Raw genomic sequence first — 26,233 nt, forward strand, 5'->3', positions numbered from 1 at the left:
TTTAAATGATAAAACCCATGTTATTTGATGAGTACATATGTGACAGTCATGAGACATCTGTAGCAAACCAGTATCTTTACCTCTAAGGATCCTTTTTGTCAATGGGGAAAGAATTAAAATGTGATTTAAAAAAATGATGGGAAGGTTAGAGATATAGTTCAGTGAGGCCTTAGATTCAGTCAACAAAAAGAGAAAGATGGATTTTTAGGATATTTAGACCTTGTCCCTGGGTGAGGAGGGCAGGTGATAGATGTCTAATTTTGTGTATGCCTTGTGCCTGTTTGCATTGGGAATGTTGTTGGTCCTTAAGCTGTGTGACTCATTGTAGAACATACAGGAAATGCGTTAAATGTGTAAAACTTTTTGTAGTAGTTTGACATTTGATATATATTTGTTAATTTTAGGGGGGAAATCCCTTAACAAGTTTGGATTTTTAAAACTTGTCTGTTAGTAGCTAAAAACTTGTATTGTTGGTACATTTTGGGCCCACCTACCTTTATTCTCAGAAAGTTGCATACTGTAGACTCATAACTTTGTGGATTGTCTTTATTTTAATTGTGAGTCCTACTTTATTGCTCTTGAAGTAAAACGAGAGGTTGAAAGTAAGCAACAGTCAAGCTACAGCCTAGACTAGCACAGTATTATGGGAATAGACAATGGAAGCATGCAGACTTGATTCAGATTCCATTGCAAAATTGGAATCTGCAAACCTGTTTACTATGCTAACATAGGGATTGTTGGAAAGATGCAAGAGGTGGGTGGATAAACAGCAGGTAGGGTCTGGTACATTAATAAGTCTTTGAAAGTATCTTTTGACCTAAGATTAAAACCATTCTGGGGCAGAATTAGAATTAGTGTAAAGAGGGCTGAAGGGTTTAGAGGTTAAGAGCACTGACTGCCCTTCCAGAGGTCCTGAGTTCAATTCCTAGCACCCACATGGTGGATCACAACCATCTGTAATGTGCTCTGGTCCCCTCTTCTGTGTACATAATAAATAAATAAATCTTAAAAAAAAAAGAATTAGTGTAAAGAACCTAAAGATACCAGAGTTGTCCTTACGTTCATTCTACCTAAACCTTAGTGTTTTATTGCGTTTAAATGAAAATTTTGTGAGTTAAATGCTGTAATTTAGAATCTTTTGGTTGTTTTTGTTTTTGTTGTTTCAAGAAAGGGTTTCTGTGTGTAGTTTTGATGCCTGTCCTGGATCTCACTCTGTAGATCAGGCTGGCCTCAAACTCACAGAGATCCCCCTGATTCTGTCTCACGTCGCTGGGATTAAAGGCGTGTGCCACCACTGCCCAGCTTAGAATCTTTTTAATGGTTTGAGTATTTATAATTTATGAAGATGCTCTTATAAATTACTGTGTCAGATGTGGTATCTCCACAGCTCTAATCCGAGATTAATCCCAGCAATTGGTATGGAAGTGAAGGCAGATTTAAGACTGACCTGTGCTACATGTCAAGATTCCATTTCAGTGGTAAAAACTATAGATTTTTGTTTGAGCTGAGGATCGAACCCAGAGCCTTGTGCTTGCTAGGCAAGTGTTCTACCACTGACTAAATCCCCAATCTTAAAACTATAGGTTTTTTTAAAATAATTTTCTGTGATGACAATGTGTGCTTGTACACTATTTTGTAAATATGCTTTAGGATTCCTACATATTGTTTACATTAAATGAATGGTACTTTTAAAAAGTCTTTGTGTTTAGTTTGTTTTGAAACCTGTTTTTTAAATTACATTTAGGAATGGATACAACAGAACAATATTTTATCCATAGTTTTACGAGATAGTCTTCATCAACCACAGTATGTAGAGAAACTAGAAAAGATTCTTCGTTTTGTCATCAAAGAAAAAGCTCTGACCTTGCAAGATCTTGATAATATCTGGGCAGCACAGGTAATGATTTTGAAACATTTAAATACTTCTTGTAGATATTCTTCTAGTAACTTCCTGAAATTTTCAGTAATACTTAATATGTAACAGTTCTTATTTAGTAAAAGTTAAAGAGGCAAAAAGTAAAATAATAGTGAAGCTGAGTGTGCTTGTGTATTTCTGCAATCCCAGCGCATGGGAAGTAGAAAAGGTGGAGAATTATGAGTTGGAAACTAGTCTAGGCTACAAAGGAAGATTCTGACCCAGAAAACAAGGAGTAGGGAAACATACAGCCCAGTGGCATTATGCTTGCCTTAGTACCACAAAATAACGTATATATGTTGGAAAAATGTACACCATTGACTTCTTTGTAGGCTTAGAAACCCTTCAGTGATAGTTATCGCTCAAGGATTATTAGCAACCTTTTTGGAATTTTTTTTTTTTTTGATTCTTCAGCTGAGACAGTGAGAAAGATGGTTAATTGTACACGAGTTACACCTGGCCACAAGTGATAACAGGAGTCCAGAATGCCATGGGTCCAGGGCAGAGGGCCAGCGGGACTGTTTTGGTTGTAATGAAAGCAGAGTCTCTCGGGTGGTCTTTGTGATGTTCCAGGTCCATCAGACTTGTAGTGATAGTAGTGTAGTCAACAGCTTGTACCAAAGTCCCAGCCTTAAGCATCTCTTGCTTCTGGCTCCTTCAGCCTTGTGAGTGCATAAGCCTTGTTTACTTGGACCTCTGCCTCATCTTTCTCCTCTTGGCTTCAGCCTGCACATTTGCTTCTTCCTCCACTTCGCTCTCATGGTGCAAGAGTTCCAAGGAAGATGGCGCTAAGGCTGAGAGCTGGAAAAGTTTTTAAGAGCCAGAATCTACATAAATATCTTCGAGTTCTAATTTACAAAGCTTTAGTTTTTTTAGTTTATAGAAATACAGAAAATAGTCTTGCTATTTTAAATTTTTAAGTATTTAAAATTCCAGTTTGGGAAACTAATGTGTCTTGTTTATGGCATTAAAATCTTAGTATATTCAATAAAGTATAAATAAAAAATTAAGCTAAGTGCACACCTTTAATCTCAGCACTCAAGAGCCCTGAGGCAGGTAGATGGATCTCTTATTAGTTCAAGGCCAGCCTGGTCTACAGAGCAAGATTCAGGACAGCTAGTTGACTATCTGAAAAATAGTTTGATAGGAATAAATTGATAGGAATTTCTAAAGTACATATTAACTATGTAGATGCAGAAATGGAATTGTCAGATTTTAAGTCTAAAAAATTAATGTTAAGAATTTTAGGTAATGATTGAATGCAGATTGTGATAACTTCCTCCTGATGATCATCAGCAATCAGTGTATATGTTTCTGTTATTCAGTCTAGCATGTTATGATCTTCTTTGTTTTTATTTTTCAATAGGCAGGGAAACATGAAGCCATTGTGAAGAATGTACATGATCTACTGGCCAAATTAGCATGGGATTTTTCTCCTGAACAACTTGATCATCTTTTTGATTGCTTTAAGGTAATTATCAACACAATAAGGTTATTACCATTTTAATTTTAGATAGAATTGATTCTTTAGAACTACAAGTTTTTCTTAGTCAACAAACAAAATCTCATAAGACAGTCTCTGATATGAAGGACTTTATCTGGTGTGAAGGATTTTGCCAATGTTTTCTTTACCCATGAGAACTTGATTTTCATTTTTGTAATAGTGCTAATAGCCCTAATAAGGATTCTTATTCCTTTTCAAAACTTGTTATCACTTTGGATGTTTTTTCCCATTCTGTGTTTTGGAAATAGGTTGAAGTAAACTAGTAAATTAGGAAGGGTGATTATGAGAAATGTAAGAGGTGACAGGAAAAGGAGTAACAACTGCCATGGTGTTCTAGGGAGAGATACTGAGGTAACTATAACTTAATAGAAATGTAGTTTAGAAGGTAGCGCCAGGATCATTACAGTTATATTTGAGTTGGTCTCATCATGTACCTTCAAGTTATAGTGTTAACAGTCTCCTTTATCAGTTGCTGAGACTCAGTGAATGCTTGATTGGTTAGTGAACTTGTGGATTAAGAATATAAGACATTATGACAGTGTTCACAAAGGGAGGGCCTATTAAAAATTGGCATTAGATCACCAAGTATTGCTACTAAAAATAATGATTCTGACTGGGAATATCAGTTACTGTAACACTTTGGAAGGTAAAGTGGTATTTCTGATGAAATACAATATTCTGGGAATATTATCATGGCTCAGCAGTAGAATGCTTGCCTAGCATTACAAGGCTGTCATTTAACCCTGAACACCTCAAGATTTTTTCCATATGTGCATCAGAGTATATGTTCAAAAATATTTGAACTAAAGTGGTTTATAATAGCTACAAATGGCTATGTAGAGAGGATATATAACGGATGTCCATATAATGGAATACTCCATGGCAGTGGAAATAAGGAGACTGGAATGACTTAACAACATGGATGAATCCCATTGGCAGAACACTGAAAAAGGACTAAAACCACATAATAGTCTCTGTACCTTGATTAAATTAGCATAAACTTCAGAAATAGTTCCAGATGGCTGCTTAGGTTCTGTTTACCATGTGTGATTTTTAATGTAGGTAGTGCTTATGTTGATGTCTACACTGGGTACTCTTAATGAAACATGTTTACATCGTGAATGTATAGTCCACAGTGGGGGAAAAATTACACTCTATCCCAGGAATATTATGTCAGTCACTAGGTAGCCAAGAAGGCTTTTTTGATTTTTCAAGACAGGGTTGCTCTGTGTAGCCCTGACTGCCCTGTCCTGGAACTTGCTTGCTCTGTAGACGAGACTCACCTCAAACACAGAGATCTACCTTCCCCTCTTGAGTGCTGGGGTTAAAGGTGTGTACCACCGAGGGCTTGGGGATTTAGCTCAGTAGTAGAGCACTTTCCTAGCAAGCACAAGGCCCTGGGTTCGATCCTCAGCTCAAAAAAAAAAAAAAGCCAAAAAGCCACGGGTGGTGGTGATACAACAAGCCTTTGGGGTTACGGATTTAGCTCAGTGGTAGAATGCTTGTCTAGCAAGCACAAGGCCCTGGGTTCGGTCCTCAGCTCTGGCCAAAAAAAAAAAAAAAAAAAAAAAAAAGGTGTGCACCACCACCTGGCTCTAGAAGTCCATATTTTCAGTAAACTTCTCAGTTGTAAGTGGGTATCTTGAGAATTTCACTGCTTTGAAGGGAACAAAAAGTATAAAGTGAACATTTTTATGTTTTTAAATATTAACTACACATTTTACACATACAAAGGTAAAACTTGCTGTGTACATTTTCCCTATCTTTTGAAGTATTTTAAAGACAGCTGAGGAAATAATGTAATCAGTTATTGTGAATGCCTTAAAGTTACTAGTCATTCATCCTTAATGTTGTGATATTCCTGAAATGGTGGTAATACAAGACCAATGACATACTTGCATGAAAGAAAGAACTAGAACAATTGTTATAACACCCCCTGTGACCTCTTCCTTCCAGGATAATCTTTAGATAATTCCTTAATGATTAGTTCCTTAATGATTGATTGATTCCCCTTTGAATTAATAATTTATCAAGAACTTGATAAACAACAAGCACTTTTTCTTTTGTTTTGATTTGGGGGTTGCACTGTGTATCTTTGGCTGGCTTGGAACTCTATGTGTAGACCATGCTACTACTCTGCCCACACACTGTAAAAAAGATGAGAAGAAAACCAGGTACAAATTTTCATGTCATTTAAATGTCTTTCTAGGCCAGTTGGACAAATGCAAGTAAAAAGCAACGTGAAAAGCTCCTTGAGCTAATTCGTCGTCTTGCAGAAGATGATAAAGATGGTGTGATGGCGCATAAAGTGTTGAACCTTCTGTGGAATCTAGCCCACAGTGATGATGTGCCTGTAGATATCATGGACCTGGCTCTCAGTGCTCATATCAAAATACTAGATTATAGTTGCTCCCAGGTAAGGGGATGCTGTTTAGTTTGGTTTTGTGACTTTCCTGCTCCTTCAGTGTTAGGGTTGCTTAAATACAGGATACTTTTAGGTTATCCTGGGCATTATCTTTTAAATGATTTCAAGAATTGATGGTTCATGTAAGTCTGCCTTTCTTAATATCTCTACAATAACTTTTTATGAGCCATCTGAGTCTCTTTGGGAGAAAGTATAAGCAAAAGGTCATTTAGGAATAGTGTTGTCAGATGTACATTAAAGGAATATTAGTTTCAAATAGATCATAGATTATTAAAGCTGAGTTAGGTAGAGACGTTGGAGACAACGTTTTATTTGCTCATAAAAGATTAAGAATAATTAGAATTTCCTAAATAGCAGATGATTTCATCAGGGTGTTACATGATTCTGTGATGAGGTAAAACCTCTTAATTTAAAACATTAAAACTTAAACCTGGCCGGGCGGTGGTGGCACACACCTTTAATCCCAGCACTCAGGAGGCAGAGCCAGGCGGATCTCTGTGAGTTCGAGGCCGGCCTGGGCTACAAAGTGAGATCCAAATTTTAAATCAAACTATACTGAATGTGTGTAGTTAATTTGATGTTTTACTTTTTAGAGTGTGGTAGTAAATGTGAAGCTAAGACATGCTTAGAGCACTTTATAAAAAAATTAAACCTTTTACTTACAATTACAGAAAGTAAAATATTTATGCTAATCTTATAAGAAAAACAGATTTTCTAATTCCATGGATAATTGGAATTTAGCTTAATTTCACTTTAAGATACATTTATTTTTAAATACTCTGACTTAGAATTCTCCTGAGTATTGATCTATATAAAACCTTGAAATTGTTTAAGGACCGGGACACACAAAAGATCCAATGGATAGATCGCTTTATAGAAGAACTTCGCACAAATGACAAATGGGTCATTCCTGCACTGAAACAAATTAGAGAAATTTGTAGTTTGTTTGGTGAAGCACCTCAAAATTTGAGGTAAGACTTTTAAAACTAAACAATATGAATATTTTTATTTATATGTTTTATTAATTTCAGTTGGTAAAATCAAATTTTAAAGAAAATTAATGAGGGCTAGAGAGATGGCTCAGCAGTTAAGAGCACTGACAGCTTTTCCAGAGGCTCTGAGTTTAATTCCCAGTAACCACATGGTGGCTCACAACCATCTATAGTGGGATCTGATGCCCTCTTCTGGCATGAAGGTGTACATGCAAGTAGACCATTCATATACTTAAAGATAAATAAATCTTAAAAAAGAAAGAAAATTAATGGAATGACAGGAAACTGAGAGAAGGGCTCGTTTGGAACAAAATAATATCATTCCTACTTCTTTTGTTTCATTCATGCGGAAATGATCAGTATCAGAATCAAGTTGATACTGCTGTTTCAGGCTGTCACATGATAGTTTTCAAAAGTAATTTTTTTAAATTTTTTTTTGTTTGTTTTAGACAGGGTTTCTCTGTGTAGCTTTGTGCCTTTCCTGGTTCTCGCTCTGTTGACCAGGCTGGCCTTGAACTCACAGAGATCCACCTGGCTCTGCCTCCCAAGTGCTGGGATTAAAGGTGTGCACCACCACCACCCGGCTCAAAAGTAATTTTTTTAGTAGTAAATTTTTAAAGTTAATTTAGAAGATTGAATTACATGGAAATTAAGTGACAGTAGATGGCATGATAGAGCACTGAAGTTTTTAATATCAACCCTTAAGTATACTTACTATCTTAGGCCAGGCATAGTGGCACCCTACCACTCAGGAAATAGGTAGATGGTTTTCTGTGGGTCAAGGCCAGGCTGGTTTACACAGTGAGTTCCAGGTCAGCCAGGATGAAACAGTGAAACCTTATTTCAAATAAATAAATAAACAAAACTCTAGGGACTGGAGTTAAGAGTACAGTGGTTAAGAGTACTGGATACTCTTTAAAGAACTCAACTTCAGCCCACGACCATCTGTAACTCCAGTTTTAGGGGATTCCTTGCCTACTTCTTGACTCAGTAGGCACTACACAGACACAAATATAGGCAAACACTCACACACTTGTAATGAAAATAAATATTTTTAAGGTAAATTAGTGAAATACATGCACTATCTTAGGTTCCAAAACCTGCTTACTGAAATGAATTGTCCTTATTTTCTGGGAATGGAGTTAGTGTCGTTGGCATGAAATAAAGAACTGAGTGTAGTGGAACTGATACTCATAATGCAAACAATGCAGTCATTTAATCTTGGGAGCACACTTTAAATAATCACGTTTTCTCATGTGTAATAAATAGATTGGGGGGGGGAGTAATGTTTGTCAAAGTAATCTATTTTGAGTGTGTTTGGCGCAGTATATATATGCCACTTGACCTTTCTCTCAAATCTGTTGTTTTCCAATCAGACATAGTATTCAGCTACTTTCCTAGAAATTGGTGACCTTCTGTATAATAGAATATAATGGTAGCTATGAAAGTTGACTAGTCTCAGAGAATGCCAAAACAAATTGGAAAGGAACTATATTTCCAGTGACAAGAAGAACTTAGCTACAAACTAAATGTGCCCAGTGCAACTTAAATAGCTAATAATTAAAAAAATTTTTTTACATTTTTATTTGGGGGCTGGGGTTAGGGACTCATGCTACATTGTTTGTATGACAGTTGGAGGACAACCTGTAGGGGTTAGTTCTCAGCTTCCACGGTGAGAGTAATGAGAATTAGACTCAGATTTTCAAGCTGGTGTCAAGTGCCTTTTCCTGCTAAGCCATCTCTCTCGCCTCTAATAAAAATTTATAAAAACATGAACTAGCAGTTATAGTGCTAGTTATACAAAGATTAGATTTTTGTATTTTTCAAATAACCCTGTGTCCTAACACAAATGCTTATCTACTGCCATCTTATGAGCGTATACATAGTCATTGGATAGACTCCTTATGAAGTAAGTTTCTAAACTGATACTTGATTTTCAAGTAATATAATACTTATTTTGACACATTAATTTTTTTAAATTGCTTAATTTTGTTATTAAAGGAAGTAAATGACCAAAACTGGCTTTTGAGTTTTTTTTAATTAGTAGCTAAGAATTTAGTTGTAATAAACTCTTGATTGCAACAGAGTTTAATTGCCTAATTATATTGTTAAGTTCTTCTCGTTTCAGTCAAACTCAGCGAAGTCCCCATGTATTTTATCGTCATGACTTAATCAATCAACTTCAGCACAATCATGCCCTAGTTACTTTGGTAGCAGAAAACCTTGCAACTTACATGGAAAGCATGAGACTGTATGCCAGAGGTATGTGTTGTAAGATAACTGAATGATGGGAAGAAACAGTGATTGCTGTTTTCCATTAATTACCTTAGGAATGACAATTTTGTTTAAAAAAATAACAAAAACCTCAAGATTTTATGAATTCTTATTTTACTACTTAAGATCCATGTGTACTCCCAGATCTTATATAACTTAAACATCAGTCTAGCATTCAAAACTTTTTACTCAGTATTTGCCTTCCCCAGTTAAATATAATTTCTTTTTCTTTCCTCTTTGTAGTTCTGCCAGTCACTACTAAGAATTTCTTCTTTTGAGATATGTGCCTGATTTTTTTTTTTATTATTACACCACCTTCACCTTTTAGGAAAACATGTTTCAAGTGTTGTCCGTATGTGGAGCCTTATGTCAACATTTTTGCCTTCTAAACAGCCATGTCAGAATCTCTTCACTGGTGTGATTCTTAGTACACATTCTCCTTTGTCTTACGCCAGATTTTATAGTTCAGCACTCCCAAAAGAAAAACCATCTCATAGGTTCTAATTTGTTCCCACAGCCATAGAGAACGTTACATACTATCAGCATTACAGGCCGAGTTAGACATGGTTCCTATATATACCATTCATTTGATATTTCTTGGTATCTGCGATGATGTATATTAAAAAATGAGACTATTTGTAACACTACATCAGTTGAATGGACTTAGCATTGAATTAAATTCATGGCGCTTATAAATTACCAAACTTGTTTAACACTAAAAATTCATATAAACATAATGAAAAATCAACTCTTAAGAAAGCCCTACTGATTTTGTTGACTCTGCTCTTAAATTTCTCCCTTTTATGCCAGGAATGTCCTCCTATATGAGGTGCCAGAAAATAGTTAAACATTAGGCAGCTGAGGAGTGCCAAATGGTGTTCTTTGCTCATTTTAGTCTTAAGTTCCTTCTCATCCCACATTGAAGACCATATAGGTATACAATCATATGGTATAAATGTTCTATACCAACGAAAACCATAATCAGTGAGAGAAATAAGGTCATAAGCACTATATCCTCCCCACCCCAACCCCAGCTGAGGACCAAACCCAGGGCCTTGTGCATGCTAGGCAAGCACTCTACCACTGAGCTAAAATCCCCAACCCCAGCACTATATTTTTTCTATGATCTCTTGGTGATACAGAGCCATTGTAATTATCAGTTCAGTCTTTGCCCCAAGTAAGAGTCATGCAGGTTATGTGTGCTTTACTGCTGATTTTTATGTACTTGCATTTCATTGTCAGAGGTTGGGGACTCTGCTTTTAGGTACTTAGGAAGTAGTACATATGTAGTTCAGTTTCTATTCCATTTGACTCAAATTCTACATGAATTATTGCTTTATCTTAGTTTCATCGTCACAAGAATGCTTGCGTTCTTCAAGTTTTTTTTTTCTAATATTGCCTATTTCTGTATGTCAATTTGTGTCGGTCTGCATACATATTATCTGAATCTGAAATAATGACCCAAACATAGTATCTGTTATGACCTTGAACGAGTTATTTATGCTAAAACAGTATCTGGGACACATAGTAAGCTCTGGATTCTTTTCTTCCCTCTAAATTCATCCACATCACACATCTTTGTCCTAATCAGTCCTCGTATCATTTCTTCTTCTAACTCATAACACTATTCTAGTGAACACTAGCCTGTAGATATTTCAATATGGGCAAGAGGTAATTTTTAAAGCTACTAAAATCCTATTGAACTCACATTGTTAATTCTGTGATACTATCTGCCAACATTTCTGAATTTGCAATTGTGTAGTAAATTATAGAACTAACTTGTGCATAGTTAAGGTTTTGTGTGAGTCTCATTATAGATAAGATGTTCAGCAGGCTAATGTCAGACTTCCACAGTTTACTGATACTCTGAACCATTGCATCAGCATTGAGTATATGTAGGCCATATTTCTTAGCTATGCTCTACCATATGGCGGTACCTTTTTTCAGCATGCTTCTTCTGGTGACCCCGCCTTTCTTCTTCCCGGCACACTTTTTGTCCTCAAGTCCTGCCTAACCTCTGCCTGCCTGCCCAGCTGTTGGCTATTCAGCCCTTTATTAGACCAGTGAGAGCAACAAATATTTAAAGTGTACAAAAGATTGTTCCATAGCAAGTATATGTTCTTTTCATGTTTCATTACCACAAGCATTGTCAGCTTGGTGGGTGGGTGGGCATATCCTTAGTCAAATGGTCAGCAGATTCTACCTTCTGCTTCTAGGTGTCGATCAATCCCCTCTACTCCCACCCAACAGGGTCTTACTGTGTAGCTCTAGCTGTCCTGAAATCCACCTTCCTCTGTCTGCCTCCCGAGTGCTAGGACTAAAGGTGTGCACCACTTTGTCCAGCTCCACCTTCTATGTTAGCATTTTTTTTTGTTTGGTGTTTGGTTTTTGGTTTTTCGAGACAGGGTTTCTCTGTAGCTTTGGAGCCTGTCCTGGAACTCGCTCTGTAGACCAGGCTGGCCTCGAACTCACAGAGATCCACCTGCCTCTGCCTTCTGAGTGCTGAGATTACAGGCGTGAGCCACCACTGCCCAGCAATTGTTAGCCTTCTTAGATAAAGGAAGGTGGACTTACTAAAAGTTCTTACCAGTATTTGTTTGTGTTATAACTACTAGTGCTTTCATAATGCTTACTAGTCTTCTTGAAGTCTTTGTGTGCATACAGCAAAGTGTAAACCACCTTTCAGTTATCACTGAAGCTTTAATTGGTAATTTAATTGGAAGTCTTAATTGGTTTCCTAAATGGTAGGCTAGTTAATGTGCTAATCTATACACTTAATGGAAATGTGATTTACATAATTTACCATCTTTTTTCCTTGCTTATTAGCCACGAAGTACTAAGTCTATGTGGTTTCTTCCTGCTTTAAAGAAAATTTAAAAATTAAAGATAGAATTAACTATTTTGTCAACGTTTTCTACTTACCTGGAGAAATGGTGCTGTTTTCAGGCCTGGAGCAAGGACATGTTACTGGGAAAAGTATGAAAGTGACCAAAGAATTGTGTTTGTGTGAAAAGGATGAAGGATTTGGCTTTTATTGGCCAAAACAGAATCAAAATAATGAAAATAAATGTACCCATTGAATAAATAAAATATGAATATACCCATATAAAGGAAAACACTAAATATTGGGTGGAAAGAAAGTAAGGAATTGAAAGATTTAACTTCTGGAGTTATAAAATTCAGTGAACTTTAACAAAACAACCTGGATAAAAATACAAAAATTAAGCTGGGTGGTGGTGGCGGTGGCACAGCACTCTGGAGGCAGAGCCAGGCGGATCTCTGTGAATTCGAGGCCAACCTGGCCTACAGAGCAAGATCCAGGACAGGCGCCAAAACTACACAGAAACAAGAAAAAATAAAATAAAATAAAAAAATTAAAGTGCCTAGAAATTTTTGTTAAGGAATTGTAACAAATAAGATCCAAATCTCAGAAATGGCATTTGAGCCACAACTTGCTTATTTGTCTCCAGTCAGCTTCACCATGTGGAAACTTCTGGGATTGGTTTGACTAAGGAGTAGTTCCCTCTTCCCCATGGCTCCTAGTCTAGCGCTGCACTTGGCCTCACACAGCAAGCTGCTGACTTTTTTTTTTTAAAGATTTATTTATTTATTTATTATACAGTGTTCTGCTTGTATGTATCCCTGCAGGCCAGAAGAGGGCACTGGATCTCCTAACAGATGGTTGTGAGCTACCATGTGGATGCTGGGACTTGAACTCAGAACCTCTGGAAGAGCAGCCAGTGCTGTTAACCTCTGAGCCATCTCTCCAGCCCACTGCTGACCTTTTTATCCTTAGTCTTTTGTTACAGAAGCCTATTATAGGCAGATGTGGCTAAAAGGACTCTGTTTTCATTACTCTGCCCACTTAGTACCTATATAAGGTGAAACGCAACTCTAAGCATTATAGGCTGAAATTAGGGCCCTAGTTATTCCCACCACAGTTGACTCCAGTGCTCCATACCAGGGGAAATTAGTGACCCTATTTTCACCCCAACACCTATTGTTAAGGCAGGGGAAAGTGAAGAAGCCATAGGGACAGAGTTCTACAGTTAGTTATACCTGAAGAAAGCAGAACATTCCATGCCACATGAATTGTCTACAAAAAGTGGAGATGGGTAAAGAATAACCAAAAAGGATGGTTGTAGCTCTCTTTTACTTCTGTCACCAGGTGAAATGGTATAGCAAACAGAATGCAAAATGAGCCCTTCTGTGATTCCAGTCTCACTGAGGGCTCAAGTGCTGTGTGAATGCATGATACTGCATTACCTACTCAGAGCTGGATATGGAACAGGTTGAAATTTTTTCCAGATAAGCTATAGATAGCTAATAAGAACTTTAAAGATACTCAGTATCATTAGTTAAAGTAATGTGAATCAGAACCATGGTAAGGTAAGAGTACATCACACATACTAGGCTGATAGGGTGCTATTCACTTAATATTTGCTGAGATTGTTCAGAAATTGGAGCTTCATTCTTTGTGGGCTTGTAAATTAGTACAGCCACTTTACTAAATAGATTAGCAGTTCCTCAGAATATTAAACAGAATTTACCATAGTATGGCCCATACTCAACTAAAATGGAAATAAATGTAAAAACTTGGGATTTGAATGTTCATAGCAAACTTTTTGTAATAGCCAAAATGTATTAACTAGTCCAAATGTCTTACTTGATAACAGACTTCATAAAAAGTGATATGTCCATACAGTATTGTCCAAAATATTACTCAGCATATCAAAAGAGTAACATGGTGCAACACATGAATCTTGAAAAACATGCTAATTGGAGGGGGGCACACCCAGCAAAGACTATATGAAAGGCCTTAGGGTTGGGTATGGGGAGGAAATGGAGATGATTCGTATAGTCTTTGAGGTGAAAAATATAGTATACTACAAGGGTGATGCTACTTACACAACTTTGCTAAAAACCTAAAAATTTAAAGTTGATGGATTGATGGTGATTGAAATATATTTCATTTAACTTTTTCTTTTTTACAGGAGAGCTTAATTGTTTTAGATGTATTTTATTTTTATTTTTGGTTTTTCGAGACAGGGTTTCTCTGTGTAGCTTTACGCCTTTTCTGGAATTGCCTTTGGAGACCACGTTAGCCTTGGACTCACAGAGATCCGCCTGGCTCTGCCTCCTGAGTGCTGGGATTAAAGGCGTGCGCCACCACTGCCCGCCGCATTTTATTATCTTATGTGGATGAGTTTTGCCTGCATATATGTATGCACTATTGTATATACATGTTTGGTGCCTGAAGAGGTCAGAAGAGTGCATCAGATCTCCCCAGAACTGGAGTTACAGACAGTTTGAGCCACCTTGTGCTGTGTTGGGAATTGAACCTTTATAATGCATTCTGAACTGGCTCTCACAACTTGATATTTAAAATAACTGATTTATGTTGGTTCCCCAGCTGTGATTTATTACCACTTCCCACCCGTTTTCAGAGATACCTGAATTGATCGAGATCGATCGATATCTCTCTCTCTCTCTCTCTCTCTCTCTCTCTCTCTCACACACACACACACACACACACACACACACACACACACACACACTTCCTCCACGGGATACCTGCCACATAGTCTGTCATAAGTCAGCAATAGACTTCTTTATTTGCTAACAAATCAAAGAATTGTTAGAAATGAATATTTACAGTCAAAAGTGTGGACTTTTGTTTTTAAGGCAGCATCTCTCTGTATATTTATGCCTGGCCTGAAACTCAACTATGTAGACCAGCTGAACTCAAACTCTCAAAGATCTTTCTGCCTCTGCCTCCCCAGTGCTGAGACTAAAGGTGTGCACCACCATGCCAAGCTCAACTATGTTTTTTGTTCTGGTGGTTGTTGTTATTCCCCCGACACAGGGTTTCTCTGTGTAACAGTCCTAGCTCTCCTGTAACTTGCTCTGTAAACCAGGCTGGACTCGAACGCACAGAGATCTGTCTGCTGCTGCCTTCCAAGTACTGGTATTAAAGGTGTGCACCACCACCACCCAGCTCAACTATGTTTTTAATAGTCTGGATGCTTCTCTGGAAGGGCCTCTCTTCCATGTAGCACAAAGCTACTGTCATATTTCTTGACTTTTCTTGATTATTTGGCTTTCATTGAATATTTTCAAAGCTCTCTATGTCCAAGGTGTTAAGAACTAAACACAGAATAGAGAAGGGCTGATATTAGTGGGGAAAAATAGTATCTTGACAGTGGAGAAGCCTAGTGGAAACTAGTTCAACTATGTAATCAAAGTGAGCATAGTGAGGATCGACTCAAGGTGATATGATCTGCCTTCTGATTGTATATACCAGGAGGATGTAGCATCACTTCTCTAATATTCTTGGCCAGAACTTTATAGCATATGAAAGAAGAGAAGGATTGTGCTAAAGAATTTTAATAGCACATTTAACAGATCTTTTACTTTGGGTTGTATTAAAGGAAAATATATTTTGTTAGGATATTAAATGGGTTGGAAAGCACTGATTATCAGTGTACCAATTATTAGTAGTTTTGTTTGTTTTTCGAGACAGGGTTTCTCTGTGTAGCCTTGATAGTCCTGGAACTCGCTCTGTAGACCAGGCTGGCCTCGAACTCATGGAGATTCACCTGCTTCTACCTCCCAGTGCTGGCATCAAAGGTGTGTGCCACCACTGCCCCAGCCAGATTAATGATTGGGGTTTTTTTTTGTTTTTTGTTTTTTGTTTTTTTGCTTTTGTTTTTCGAGACAGGGTTTCTCTGTTGCTTTGGAGCCTGGACTAGCTCTGTGGACCAGGCTGGCCTCGAACTCACAGAGATCCACCTGCCTCTGCCTCCCAAATGCTGGGATTATAGGCGAGTGCCACTACCACCCGGCCGATTTTTTTTTTTTTTAAACTGACAGGTCATTGGTTAAAATCAGCAGTGATATGATTATCCATATGAATAATGCATTGTATTTTTCTTAATTTGCAGATCATGAAGACTATGACCCACAAACTGTGAGACTGGGAAGTAGATATAGTCATGTTCAAGAAGTCCAAGAGCGGCTTAACTTTCTTAGGTTTGTTTGATATTTGAATACGCTGTCTTTGGTAGGGTTTTTTTGTTTTTGTTTTGTTTTTCCTTTTGCCACATCTTATTTTTCCCACACAAAAAGTCCCATGTCCAGCATTCAGGAGGCAGAGCCAGGTAGATCTCTGCAAGTTCGAGGCCAGCCTGATCTACAGAGTGAGATCCAGGACAGGCTCCAAAACTACACAGAGAAACCCTGTCTTGAAAAACTAAAGTCGTATGTCAAGCCAGGCAGTGGTGGAGCACACCTTTAATCCCAGCGCTTGGAAGGCAGAGGCAGGCAGATCTCTCTGAATTGGTTGCTAACCTGGTCTACAAAGGGATTTCCAAGACAGCCAAGGCTACCCAGAGAAACCCTGTCTGGGGGCAGGGAGGGGGATGTCCCATGTCTTCCTGTGTTGCTGAATGCTTTAATATTAGTCCCTGGGTTGTAACATTCACCTCATTATTTTAGACTTACATGCTATCTTTTATTACTTACTTTTATTAAAGGACATTTTTTTTTAACTTGTTTTCCAGACGTGGCTTCTCTGTGTAGCCCTGGCTGTCCTGGAACTCTCAGATAAAAACTGACAAGTCCTGGGCAGTGGTGGCACATGCCTTTAATCCCAACACTTGGGAGGCAGAGCCTTATGGATCTTTGTGAGTTTGAGGCCAGCCTGGGCTACAGAGTAAGTTCTAGGAAAGGTGCAAAGCTACACAGAGAAACCCTGTCTCAAAAAACCAAAACAAAACAAAAAAACAAGAACAAAAAACCTGACAAGTTCTTTGAAAAAACTGACATTTGTAGTTAAAAATTGTGATAGAGGTATTATTTCACATTATTTCACATATAAACAAGTAAGTTGTGTTGTGTCAAATAAATTAATTTTTTTTATGTTTTTCTAAGATTTTTATTGAAGGATGGCCAACTGTGGCTGTGTGCTCCTCAGGCAAAACAAATATGGAAGTGCTTAGCTGAAAATGCAGTTTACCTTTGTGATCGTGAAGCCTGTTTTAAGTGGTATTCCAAATTAATGGGGGACGAGCCAGACTTAGATCCTGATATCAATAAGGACTTCTTTGAAAGCAATGTGCTTCAGCTTGATCCTTCCTTGTTAACTGAAAATGGAATGAAATGTTTTGAGAGATTCTTCAAAGCTGTGAATTGTCGAGAAGGAAAGCTAGTAGCAAAAAGAAGAGCCTATATGATGGATGATTTGGAGTTAATAGGCTTAGACTATCTTTGGAGGGTAAGTCAAAAGTAGGAGCTCTGTCAGCATTGACCTGATGTTTTTGAATAAGTAACTATAACTAAATGTGGCATAAAAATTAATGTATGTATTCTCTGATGCTTATCCCAGGAGTCTGGGATTCATGGTTATCTTTTGAATTTGTATGTTTTTTATTGATACTGTTTAATTTAACATTTTTTAAAACCCAGTAAAGTATGATGTTAATCTGTCTTTTAATATGATTTCTATCTTTAAAAATTAGACTGGTTATAGTATATATAGTTGCTTCTGTTTTTTACTTATGTTTTAATTGTCTGCAAATCACAGACATAGACATGGGTGTTTTTTGTGTGGTTATTTAGTGCTTAACAACTTTTCAAATGAGTAAATCTTGGAGTTTTTATTTTGTTTTGGTTTTGTTCATAAGCAGTAGAAGGGCTTGAGAGGTAGTGCATACTTGACCATGGATTTAGATTTAGCCCAAGGTTCAGTCTCCACATATTTTAATATTACAAACCCTTCTATAAGTCTAAATTTGCACTTTAGACAGTGAGTAGGTACAGTGAGTGGGGTGGTATAATATTTGGAAGGTATTTTGAGTTCTAGTGCAGCCTGAGGCTACAGGTGCAGATTGAGATCTTGATTTCTAAAAATAAGAATAGCAATAATCAAACTTGACATAATAATTTAAAATGTAAACATAATTGAATAGAGGAAGCCTGTGTGTTTTTGTTCATTGTCTTCAGGCTTCTTCACCTTGCCCTCTCCAAACCTCTTAACATGGGTCAGCCCTGACACACTTCATCTAAACCCTAGAGTTTGGAACAGAGTTTGAAAACCACCAGTGTAATAAGGTGTGAATTACAAATATTATAGAACTGAGAGACAGAAGGGAGCGTTTTTTATATACTAAATTGCATTTATGTTAGTATCTTGTTTTCTTCTAACTAGTTTGAATTCCTTCTTGAAAGACTAAGTGTTTGGTCCAAGCATATTTTATTTGTAGTAAAATGTTACTTACTCTTAAATTTCTTTATTCAGAAAGTTGCATCTTGCATTTATTCTTTGTTTTGATCTGTTTGTCTCAAGTTTACTTAGTTGGCTTAACCATTATATTGTTTGTATATTGAAAATAATTAAGGATATGATTTGAAATTAAATGCCCAACTAAAAAATTTCTTGAGAAACATTTATCTTTTTTTTTTAATGTAGGTTGTAATTCAGAGTAATGATGATATTGCCAGCCGAGCTATAGATCTCCTTAAAGAGATATACACAAACCTTGGTCCAAGGCTGCAGGTCAATCAGGTGAGGATCAGAGTGCATTAAAACTTCTACAAGTTAGAATTCCATATATTTTTCTTTTAATTAGAAATTACTGAATTGTTTTGTTTCAGCTTTTTAAAACATATATAAAAACTGGGCATGGTAGTATATGCCTGTAATCTTGGCATCTGAGAGCCTGAGGCAGGAGAATTACAGGTTTTAAGCCAGCATGGACTATATACATACATTTGTAAAATATCAAGTTCTTCTATCTCTTATATGGAATACTATCTAAGTGAATCTTACCTTGAGAATGATCTTGAAATGATTGGATTATTTTGAATGTTGATAATTATAGTGAAATAGGAAAGACTGTGCTGTGTTTATTTTCATAACCAGTAACATAATCCTCTAAATGTCTCTTTTTAATCTCATTTGTTCTTATTTGACACTAGCTTCCTTTTAACAACAGTAGACTATCTGTTTAAATGATTATTGTTTAGAGCAGCATTGTTAAGGTGTTCTCATCTGTCTTTATTTGTCCCATTATATTTGTAGGTGGTGATCCACGAAGACTTCATTCAGTCTTGCTTTGATCGTTTGAAAGCCTCTTATGACACATTGTGTGTTTTGGATGGTGACAAAGACAGTATTAATTGTGCAAGACAGGAAGCTGTTCGAATGGTTCGAGTATTAACTGTTCTAAGAGAATATATAAATGAATGTGACAGTGATTACCATGAAGAAAGAACAATTTTGCCTATGTCAAGGTATGTAAATAACTGATGAACTGGGATTAATTCTTAGTTATTTGGCATTTTCCTAGCCATTTCCTGTTTTGTTTTGTTTTTTGCTTGTTTGTTTTGTTTTGTTTTTCAAGACAGGGTTTCTCTGTAGCTTTGGAGGCTGTCCTGGAACTCGCTTGGAACTCACTCTGTAGCCCAGGCTGGCCTCGAACTCCTAGAGATCCGCCTGCCTCTGGCTCCCAAGTGCTGGGATTAAAGACGTGCGCCGCCGCCACCACCACCCGGCTTGCTATATCCTGTTTTTAAAAATGTGTACAAGGAAAAGAGAAGAACAGATTTATCTTCTTGAAAATGTGCTTACTCTTTAACAACTTAAGTATCTTGTGGAAATTATTTGCTTATTTTTGTGGTAGAACAGTTTATTAGGGAGTGTTTGCCTACATGTATGTATGTGTTCCGTGTATGTGCCTTGGAGATCAGAAACAAGCATTAGATCCCCTAGGACTAGAGTTACAGACACTTGAGCCCTGTGAGATGTGCTGTCATGCAGGTACTAGGAACCTGACCTGGTTCTTATGTACCCTGTCTCAAACAACCAACAAAATAGTATACTCAGATTGAAAAGTAATTGGGATGAATTTTTAAAGACTGACTTGTTAGGTAACCAATATAGTGAAGAAATGTTTTCAAATACTCTAATAGTATTCTTTTTAAAAAGGTCTTACAATTCAGTAATTCAAATATTTATGTAAAGTTTTTCCTTGATATATATAGTTTCTTTTTTTTTTTTTTTAAAACATACCTTCAAGATAATATGCCAACATATTGTAGTTTTGGAGTGACTTGATGTTAAGAGTTTTTCAGGCAATTCTGGGCGATAGTGCATGCCTTTAATCCTAGCACTCATAGCAGTTCCAGGCCAGCCAGAGCTACACAGTGAGACCCTATATCATAAATAAAATTCAGGAAAAATTCGTAGCAGCATTCTTGTTGATGCTCTCAAAGTTAATTTTATCTTATACATTTATAGAGAGCAACAATTAGTGAATTAGACTTTACAAGCATAAAAACGAATGAAATATTACTATGTCTGTCTTAATTTTGGGAGCTGGTTGGACAGAATTGCTTTGAGTTGATTTTCCTGGCCTTACACTTATAATCCTTCTACTTCAGCAGTGGCTGGATTAGTGGAATGAGGCACCATTAACATTTGTATTGATTCTTATACGTTGGTACATCATTTTATGTAGCCATGGGTATAAAAGTAATAACAATGGAATATAGTCACTGTTTTGGATATTGCAATGTTTATAGTTTAAAAAAAACAGATTTTATTTTCAGAGCACTAAAAAGTCTTCAGTTTACTTTTGTTTAATAAGAAAATATTCAGTGTTAAATTTCCATCTTTATTTTCTTAGCAGTTAAATTTGGAAATCTGCTGAATGTGTTTTCCTTTTCTTTTTGCCCACCAGAGCTTTCCGTGGTAAACACCTCTCTTTTATAGTTCGATTTCCAAACCAGGGCAGACAAGTAGATGACTTGGAGGTTTGGTCTCATACAAATGATACAATTGGTTCAGTTCGACGATGTATTCTCAATCGCATTAAAGCTAATGTAGCTCATACAAAAATTGAACTCTTTGTGGGTGGTGAGCTGATTGATCCTGGAGATGACAGAAAGTTGATTGGACAATTAAACCTGAAAGATAAATCTGTAAGTATATGTAATTACCAAAAGAGAAATTTTTAATAGAACCTCAACCTATATTTCATTGTTAAAAATTATGTTAGATGTTAGGGTTATAACACTAACCCAAACAAGCATTGGGATACTTATAATAGATCCAAAACAAGTGGTTATAAAAGAGTACTTTTTAGGGGCTGGAGAGATGGCTTAGAGGTTAAGAACACTGGCTGTTCTTCCAGAGGTCCTGAGTTCAATTCCCAGTACCCACATGGTGGCTCACAACCATCTGTAATGAGATCTGGTTCCCTCTTCTGACCTACAGGGATACATGCAAACAGAACACTGTATATGTAATAAATAAATCTTTTTTAAAAAGAGAAAGTACTTTTAAATGCATTTTTGAAAATATTAGCATCTAGTTTTGTTTTTAATGTATATGAGTGTTTTATATGCATGTATGTCTGTGCAACATGTGTGTGCCTGGTGCTGTTGAAGATCAAAAGAGAAGGTATTGGGTCCCCTGGAACTGGAGTTAGAGTTGTGAACTGCTATATGGGTGCTGGAAATTAAACCCAGGTCCCCTGCAAAATTGGATTCTGTTTTTAGTATATCACTAGGTTCCAAGTTTTCTGGGTTTTTGTGGGTTTTTTCCCCTTGATTTTAATTCTAAAGTATGTATCATTTCCAGCTAATTACAGCCAAACTTACACAAATAAGCTCCAATATGCCTTCAAGTCCTGATAGCTCTTCTGATTCCTCAACTGGATCTCCTGGAAACCATGGTAATCATTACAGTGATGGCCCCAATCCAGAAGTGGAAAGCTGTTTGCCTGGAGTGGTAAGTAGATTCAGTTGTGCAATGCATTATGCTAGAATTGTTGAGAATAATAGACAAGTACATAAAAGGTTTTTTTGTTGTTGTTGTTGAGGAACTCTTTGTTTAATGAGGCAAAATAACTTCACAATTATCCATATAAATTTCAGTTATGTCTTCTGAAAGGTAATTAATTTTAAGTTGAAAGTTTAAACAAAACTTCCCTGTAGTTACTATTTGGTTATATTTGCATATAGTTAATCTATTGGAGTTAAATTGTAACATTTCAATAAATAAATGTAGAAAGCTCCTAGGATCTTACATATTTGTCCTATAAAATGGATCCTTTCAAAACTTTGTATGTAGGGAAATATCTATAATCTTTCTCAAATTGTATCCGAAGAAGTAGTGATATTTCCCATTCTTGACCTCTTCTTCAAACCTCCTCATAAGAACTTTAATGTCTTCAATAATACCAACCACTTCAGTGTAAGAACAAACTGGTTAGGAATTTAGTAGTGGCATGGTAGCAGTTTCATTATGTCCAGAGTCATCTTAAGTTATATGCAGGTGAGAAGAAATAGTTTAATAAAACAATAGAAAGCTATTGTAAATGTGGTTAAGATGATGTGTTAGGTCTGCATCTTGAAGAATTTGTAAAGGTAAGATAAGAAGAACAACAGGAGCAAACTATGGAGATTTTAAATTTTAGGGGAGACCTTTTGAACCCAAAGAATAATTTACAGGTAATTAATTTGTGTATTTTATATTCTAGATTATGTCACTTCATCCCAGATACATCTCTTTCCTTTGGCAAGTTGCAGACTTAGGAAGCAGTCTAAATATGCCACCTCTTAGAGATGGAGCAAGAGTGCTTATGAAACTTATGCCGCCAGGTAAGATGTTTTCAATGATGACATAAATGTTTGCTAAACACACACACACACACACAGAGTTGTTGGTTGGTTGGTTTGGTTTTTTTAGACAGAATTTGTCTCTGTGTAGCCCTGGCTGTCCTAGAACTCTCTGTAGACCAGACTGGCCTAGAACTCAAAGAGATTCACCTGCCTCTGCCTCCCAACTGCTGGGATTAGAAGTACGTGCCACCCCCGCCCAGCAACAAATTCTTTTTCTAAATGAACCATGCCTCAGTGGTTGTAAGTCTGAAGGCCAGGATCTTTCTACAACTAATTCATATACAGCTCAACATCTAAAGATCTAAGTTTTTAATGGCTAAAATAAAACCAAAAGTTATCTCTTGGGGGTCTTGTGAGATGGCTCAATGGATGAAAGTGTGTGCCTCCAGATCTGATGAACTGTGTTAGATAACTCCCTTCAGCTGTCCCCTGACCTCCACACACTTGCAATTCACTCGCACATATACACATACAGATAAATGTAACAAATTTAAAACATTTATTTTTGGTACCAGATTCTGTGAAATTTAAATTTTACTATCCATTATCTTTTAAGTTTTGCTAGTGTACAGCCACATTCATTCATATATTGTTTGCAATTTTTTGTCAGTCAACAGGTAAGAACTCAGTAGCAGAGACCATGTGGCTCCAAACCCTAAAATATGTACTGTGGCCATTTGTAGAACCTGTTTGCCTAGGGCCAGTAAGATGGCTTAGCAGGAAAAGGTGCTTGCCAACAGCCTTTAAAACCTGAATTTGATTCCTAGAAGAACCCTCATGGTGAAAGGAAAGAAAAAATTCCTTCAAGTTATCCTCTGACCTCCGTTTATGTGCCCATGGCACATGCACACATACAGGTGCACACTAGATACAAACTTAATTGAGTGTTTTTCAAACAAAAAGAAAATGGTTTACCCATTAAGATTCATCTACAAGGGTACCTTACACAAGACCAGAACTGGAACACCAGTAGACATGCTAACGTGAAAGGAGAAAATTTTCATGGGTCCTCAACCCTAGACAAAGAACTACAAAGAACTACAGACAACTAAGGATTTAAGAGAGTATGAGAAATATTTTTATCCAAGAAAAGCCCCTAGAATAGTTATCCAGTACCAAGTAGTCATCCCTGAAATGATACATACAAATAACATTATACAAACTGAGCGAGCAGGTTATATTTATATATTAGTAAAAGAAAAATTGAGGCTGGATAGATGGCTCAACCATTAAGAGCACTTGCTAATTGACCTGGGGTATCTTTTACAGTTTTTTGTCACTTTTAGATGTATACTGATTTTTTTTACTGTGTAGGTGAAAACATAATTCTCACATCTTCCCAGTATTTGCTTACTTAAATCCATGTTCAACATTTATATTTTCATGATTGTGAAAAAAATAGTTCTTTAAGTTACTGATGAAGCATTCATTGTTTTCTATGTGCCTGTTATTAATTGTTCACACATACATTTTAAGAACTTCTCAAAATGATTTTTCATTTTGTAACATAGTTTATCAGATAGTCCATATAGCATTCAAATAGAGCACTAATAAAAATAAGAATCTGGACATCCCAATAAAGTAGCTAAGTGTGGCTGAGGCTGCCTCAAAGTTAAAAGGCATACATGTACATTAATGAAGATGGCACAGGTAAAATTGGAGTTCTGGGACTCATAGGCTGCCATTTATTTAAGATAGGCACAAAAATAAGTAAATCTACTATTAATCAGGATAGTCTTATAGTCTACTTTCTGTGATGAGACTGGGTTGCAGGTACTCACTCTGTTTTCCTTAAAAAGTTGAACGGGTTTCTCTTGAATCACTGCAGGGCTAAAGGGGTTTTGCTTGCTTGTTTTTGTTATTGAAAATAACAGTTCTTGTAGGGTGGTGATGGCCATGAATCTCTGAGTTTGAGGCCAGCCTGGTCTGCAGAGTGAGTTCCAGGACAGCCAGAGTGATTACAGGGAAGGAAACCCTGTCTCAAGAAAGAAAAGAACAGCTCTTCCCTACAGTTGTGTTCATCTGAGTTGTATTTGCCAGTTGAATATGAGCTAGTTGTGATTATAGAAAGAAGTAACATATTAACAAAAGATTATTTCAATAGATTTTTTTTATTCTTCAGTTTCCAGTGTTTTTTAAAACTTTGAGTTCCTTTATTATTTTTTATCTTAACTAAAAAGCAGAGATATAATTGAGTTCCTTTAAAAGGAAAACTAGAACCATTTATTCTGAAATATTTAACTCCCAGAAAAATCAGTTCTCTCCAGTGGATTGTTGCTGTGTGTATCAGTTACGGCAAGCCCCATGTTGGCTAACACAAAATGAAGTCCATATGTTTTGGTAGGCCTTTACTTGGTTTATTTTGTTTTGGCACTTTTTGTTTTAGTGGTTTCTTGTTCTGTTCTGTTTTTGTTTTTTGTTTTTGTTTTTTAGAGAGAACAGGTGGATAGGGATGTAGAAGTTGGGAAAGTAGAAAAATATGATTGAAATATATTGGGGTGTTTTTTTTGTATGTTTGGTTGGTTTGGTTTTTCAAGACAGGGTCTCTCTGTAGATCAGGCTGGCCTCTAACTCAACAGAGATCCACCTGCCTCTGCCTCCCGAGTGCTGGGATTAAAGGCGTGTGCCACCACTGCCTAGCTAAAATACATTATATATTAAAACAACAACAACAACAACAACAAAAACTCCAAAATTGAATAACATTTTCTGTAGTAGTCTCTCTCTGGTCTCTTTCTGTCTTTTGAGTGGGCAAGTTGTAGACATATTTCGGTTCATTCCCTCTACACCTTGGATAATTTATTGACAGCTCTATAGATTTGGCTTCCTCTTGTTTTCACATTTAGTCCTCATCTGCCAAAGACAGTTTCTGCTTTATGTGTGCAGATTCAACCTTCACAACATAGGTTTTTTTACTTGGATGTTCTCTTTTTTTAATTTAAGAAAATTTTTTTATTCATTTTACATACCAACCACAGATCCCTCACAACATAGTTTAAAAACACAAACCCGGGTGGACGGTGGTGGCACACACCTTTAATCCCATCAGGCAGATCTCTGTGAGTTTGAGGCCAGCCTGATCTACAGAGTGAGATCCAGGAAAGGCACCAAAACTACCCTGTCTCAAAAAATCAAACAAACAAATCCATAGCAAATCCTTGATCTTGTGGATTGAACTTCCTGCCACCAGATGGAGACATGGAGCTCTTGCAAAGAAACTCAGGCCAAAAAACGTAAAAGGTTGCTTTTTCTTCACATTTTATAAAACCAAAATTTAATATTTAAATTTGAACCAGTAATATGGGCTTAGTTGTACTTACGGCACAAGCCTGATGACCTACCTGAATTCCACCCCCAGAACCCACATAAAAATGGAATCGGGTAAACTGACTCCAAAAAGTTGTCCTCAGACTTCTATATGTGAATAGTGTCATTGT

The 26,233-nt window shown here is 36.8% G+C and overlaps 1 protein-coding gene across 3 annotated transcripts in view; it reads left to right on the forward strand.

Moving 5' to 3' along the window:
- Positions 1-26,233, forward strand: part of Usp9x (ubiquitin specific peptidase 9 X-linked) — a 142,895-nt gene that overhangs the window by 66,760 nt on the left and 49,902 nt on the right. For 2 of the 3 annotated variants that reach the window (XM_036175504.1, XM_036175503.1), the window contains 12 exons: positions 1,745-1,897; positions 3,282-3,386; positions 5,629-5,835; positions 6,679-6,815; positions 8,950-9,098; positions 16,055-16,142; positions 17,043-17,385; positions 18,580-18,675; positions 19,192-19,403; positions 20,852-21,092; positions 21,754-21,903; positions 22,655-22,775. In XM_036175504.1, the coding sequence (XP_036031397.1) occupies positions 1,745-1,897; positions 3,282-3,386; positions 5,629-5,835; positions 6,679-6,815; positions 8,950-9,098; positions 16,055-16,142; positions 17,043-17,385; positions 18,580-18,675; positions 19,192-19,403; positions 20,852-21,092; positions 21,754-21,903; positions 22,655-22,775 (2,002 nt within the window). The remainder of the gene's footprint in view (positions 1-1,744; positions 1,898-3,281; positions 3,387-5,628; positions 5,836-6,678; positions 6,816-8,949; positions 9,099-16,054; positions 16,143-17,042; positions 17,386-18,579; positions 18,676-19,191; positions 19,404-20,851; positions 21,093-21,753; positions 21,904-22,654; positions 22,776-26,233) is intronic. The other variant, XM_036175505.1, reaches the window with a different exon arrangement.

The sequence above is a fragment of the Onychomys torridus genome, chromosome X, assembly GCF_903995425.1.
Source record: "Onychomys torridus chromosome X, mOncTor1.1, whole genome shotgun sequence".
NCBI classification, from domain to species: Eukaryota; Metazoa; Chordata; class Mammalia; order Rodentia; family Cricetidae; genus Onychomys; species Onychomys torridus.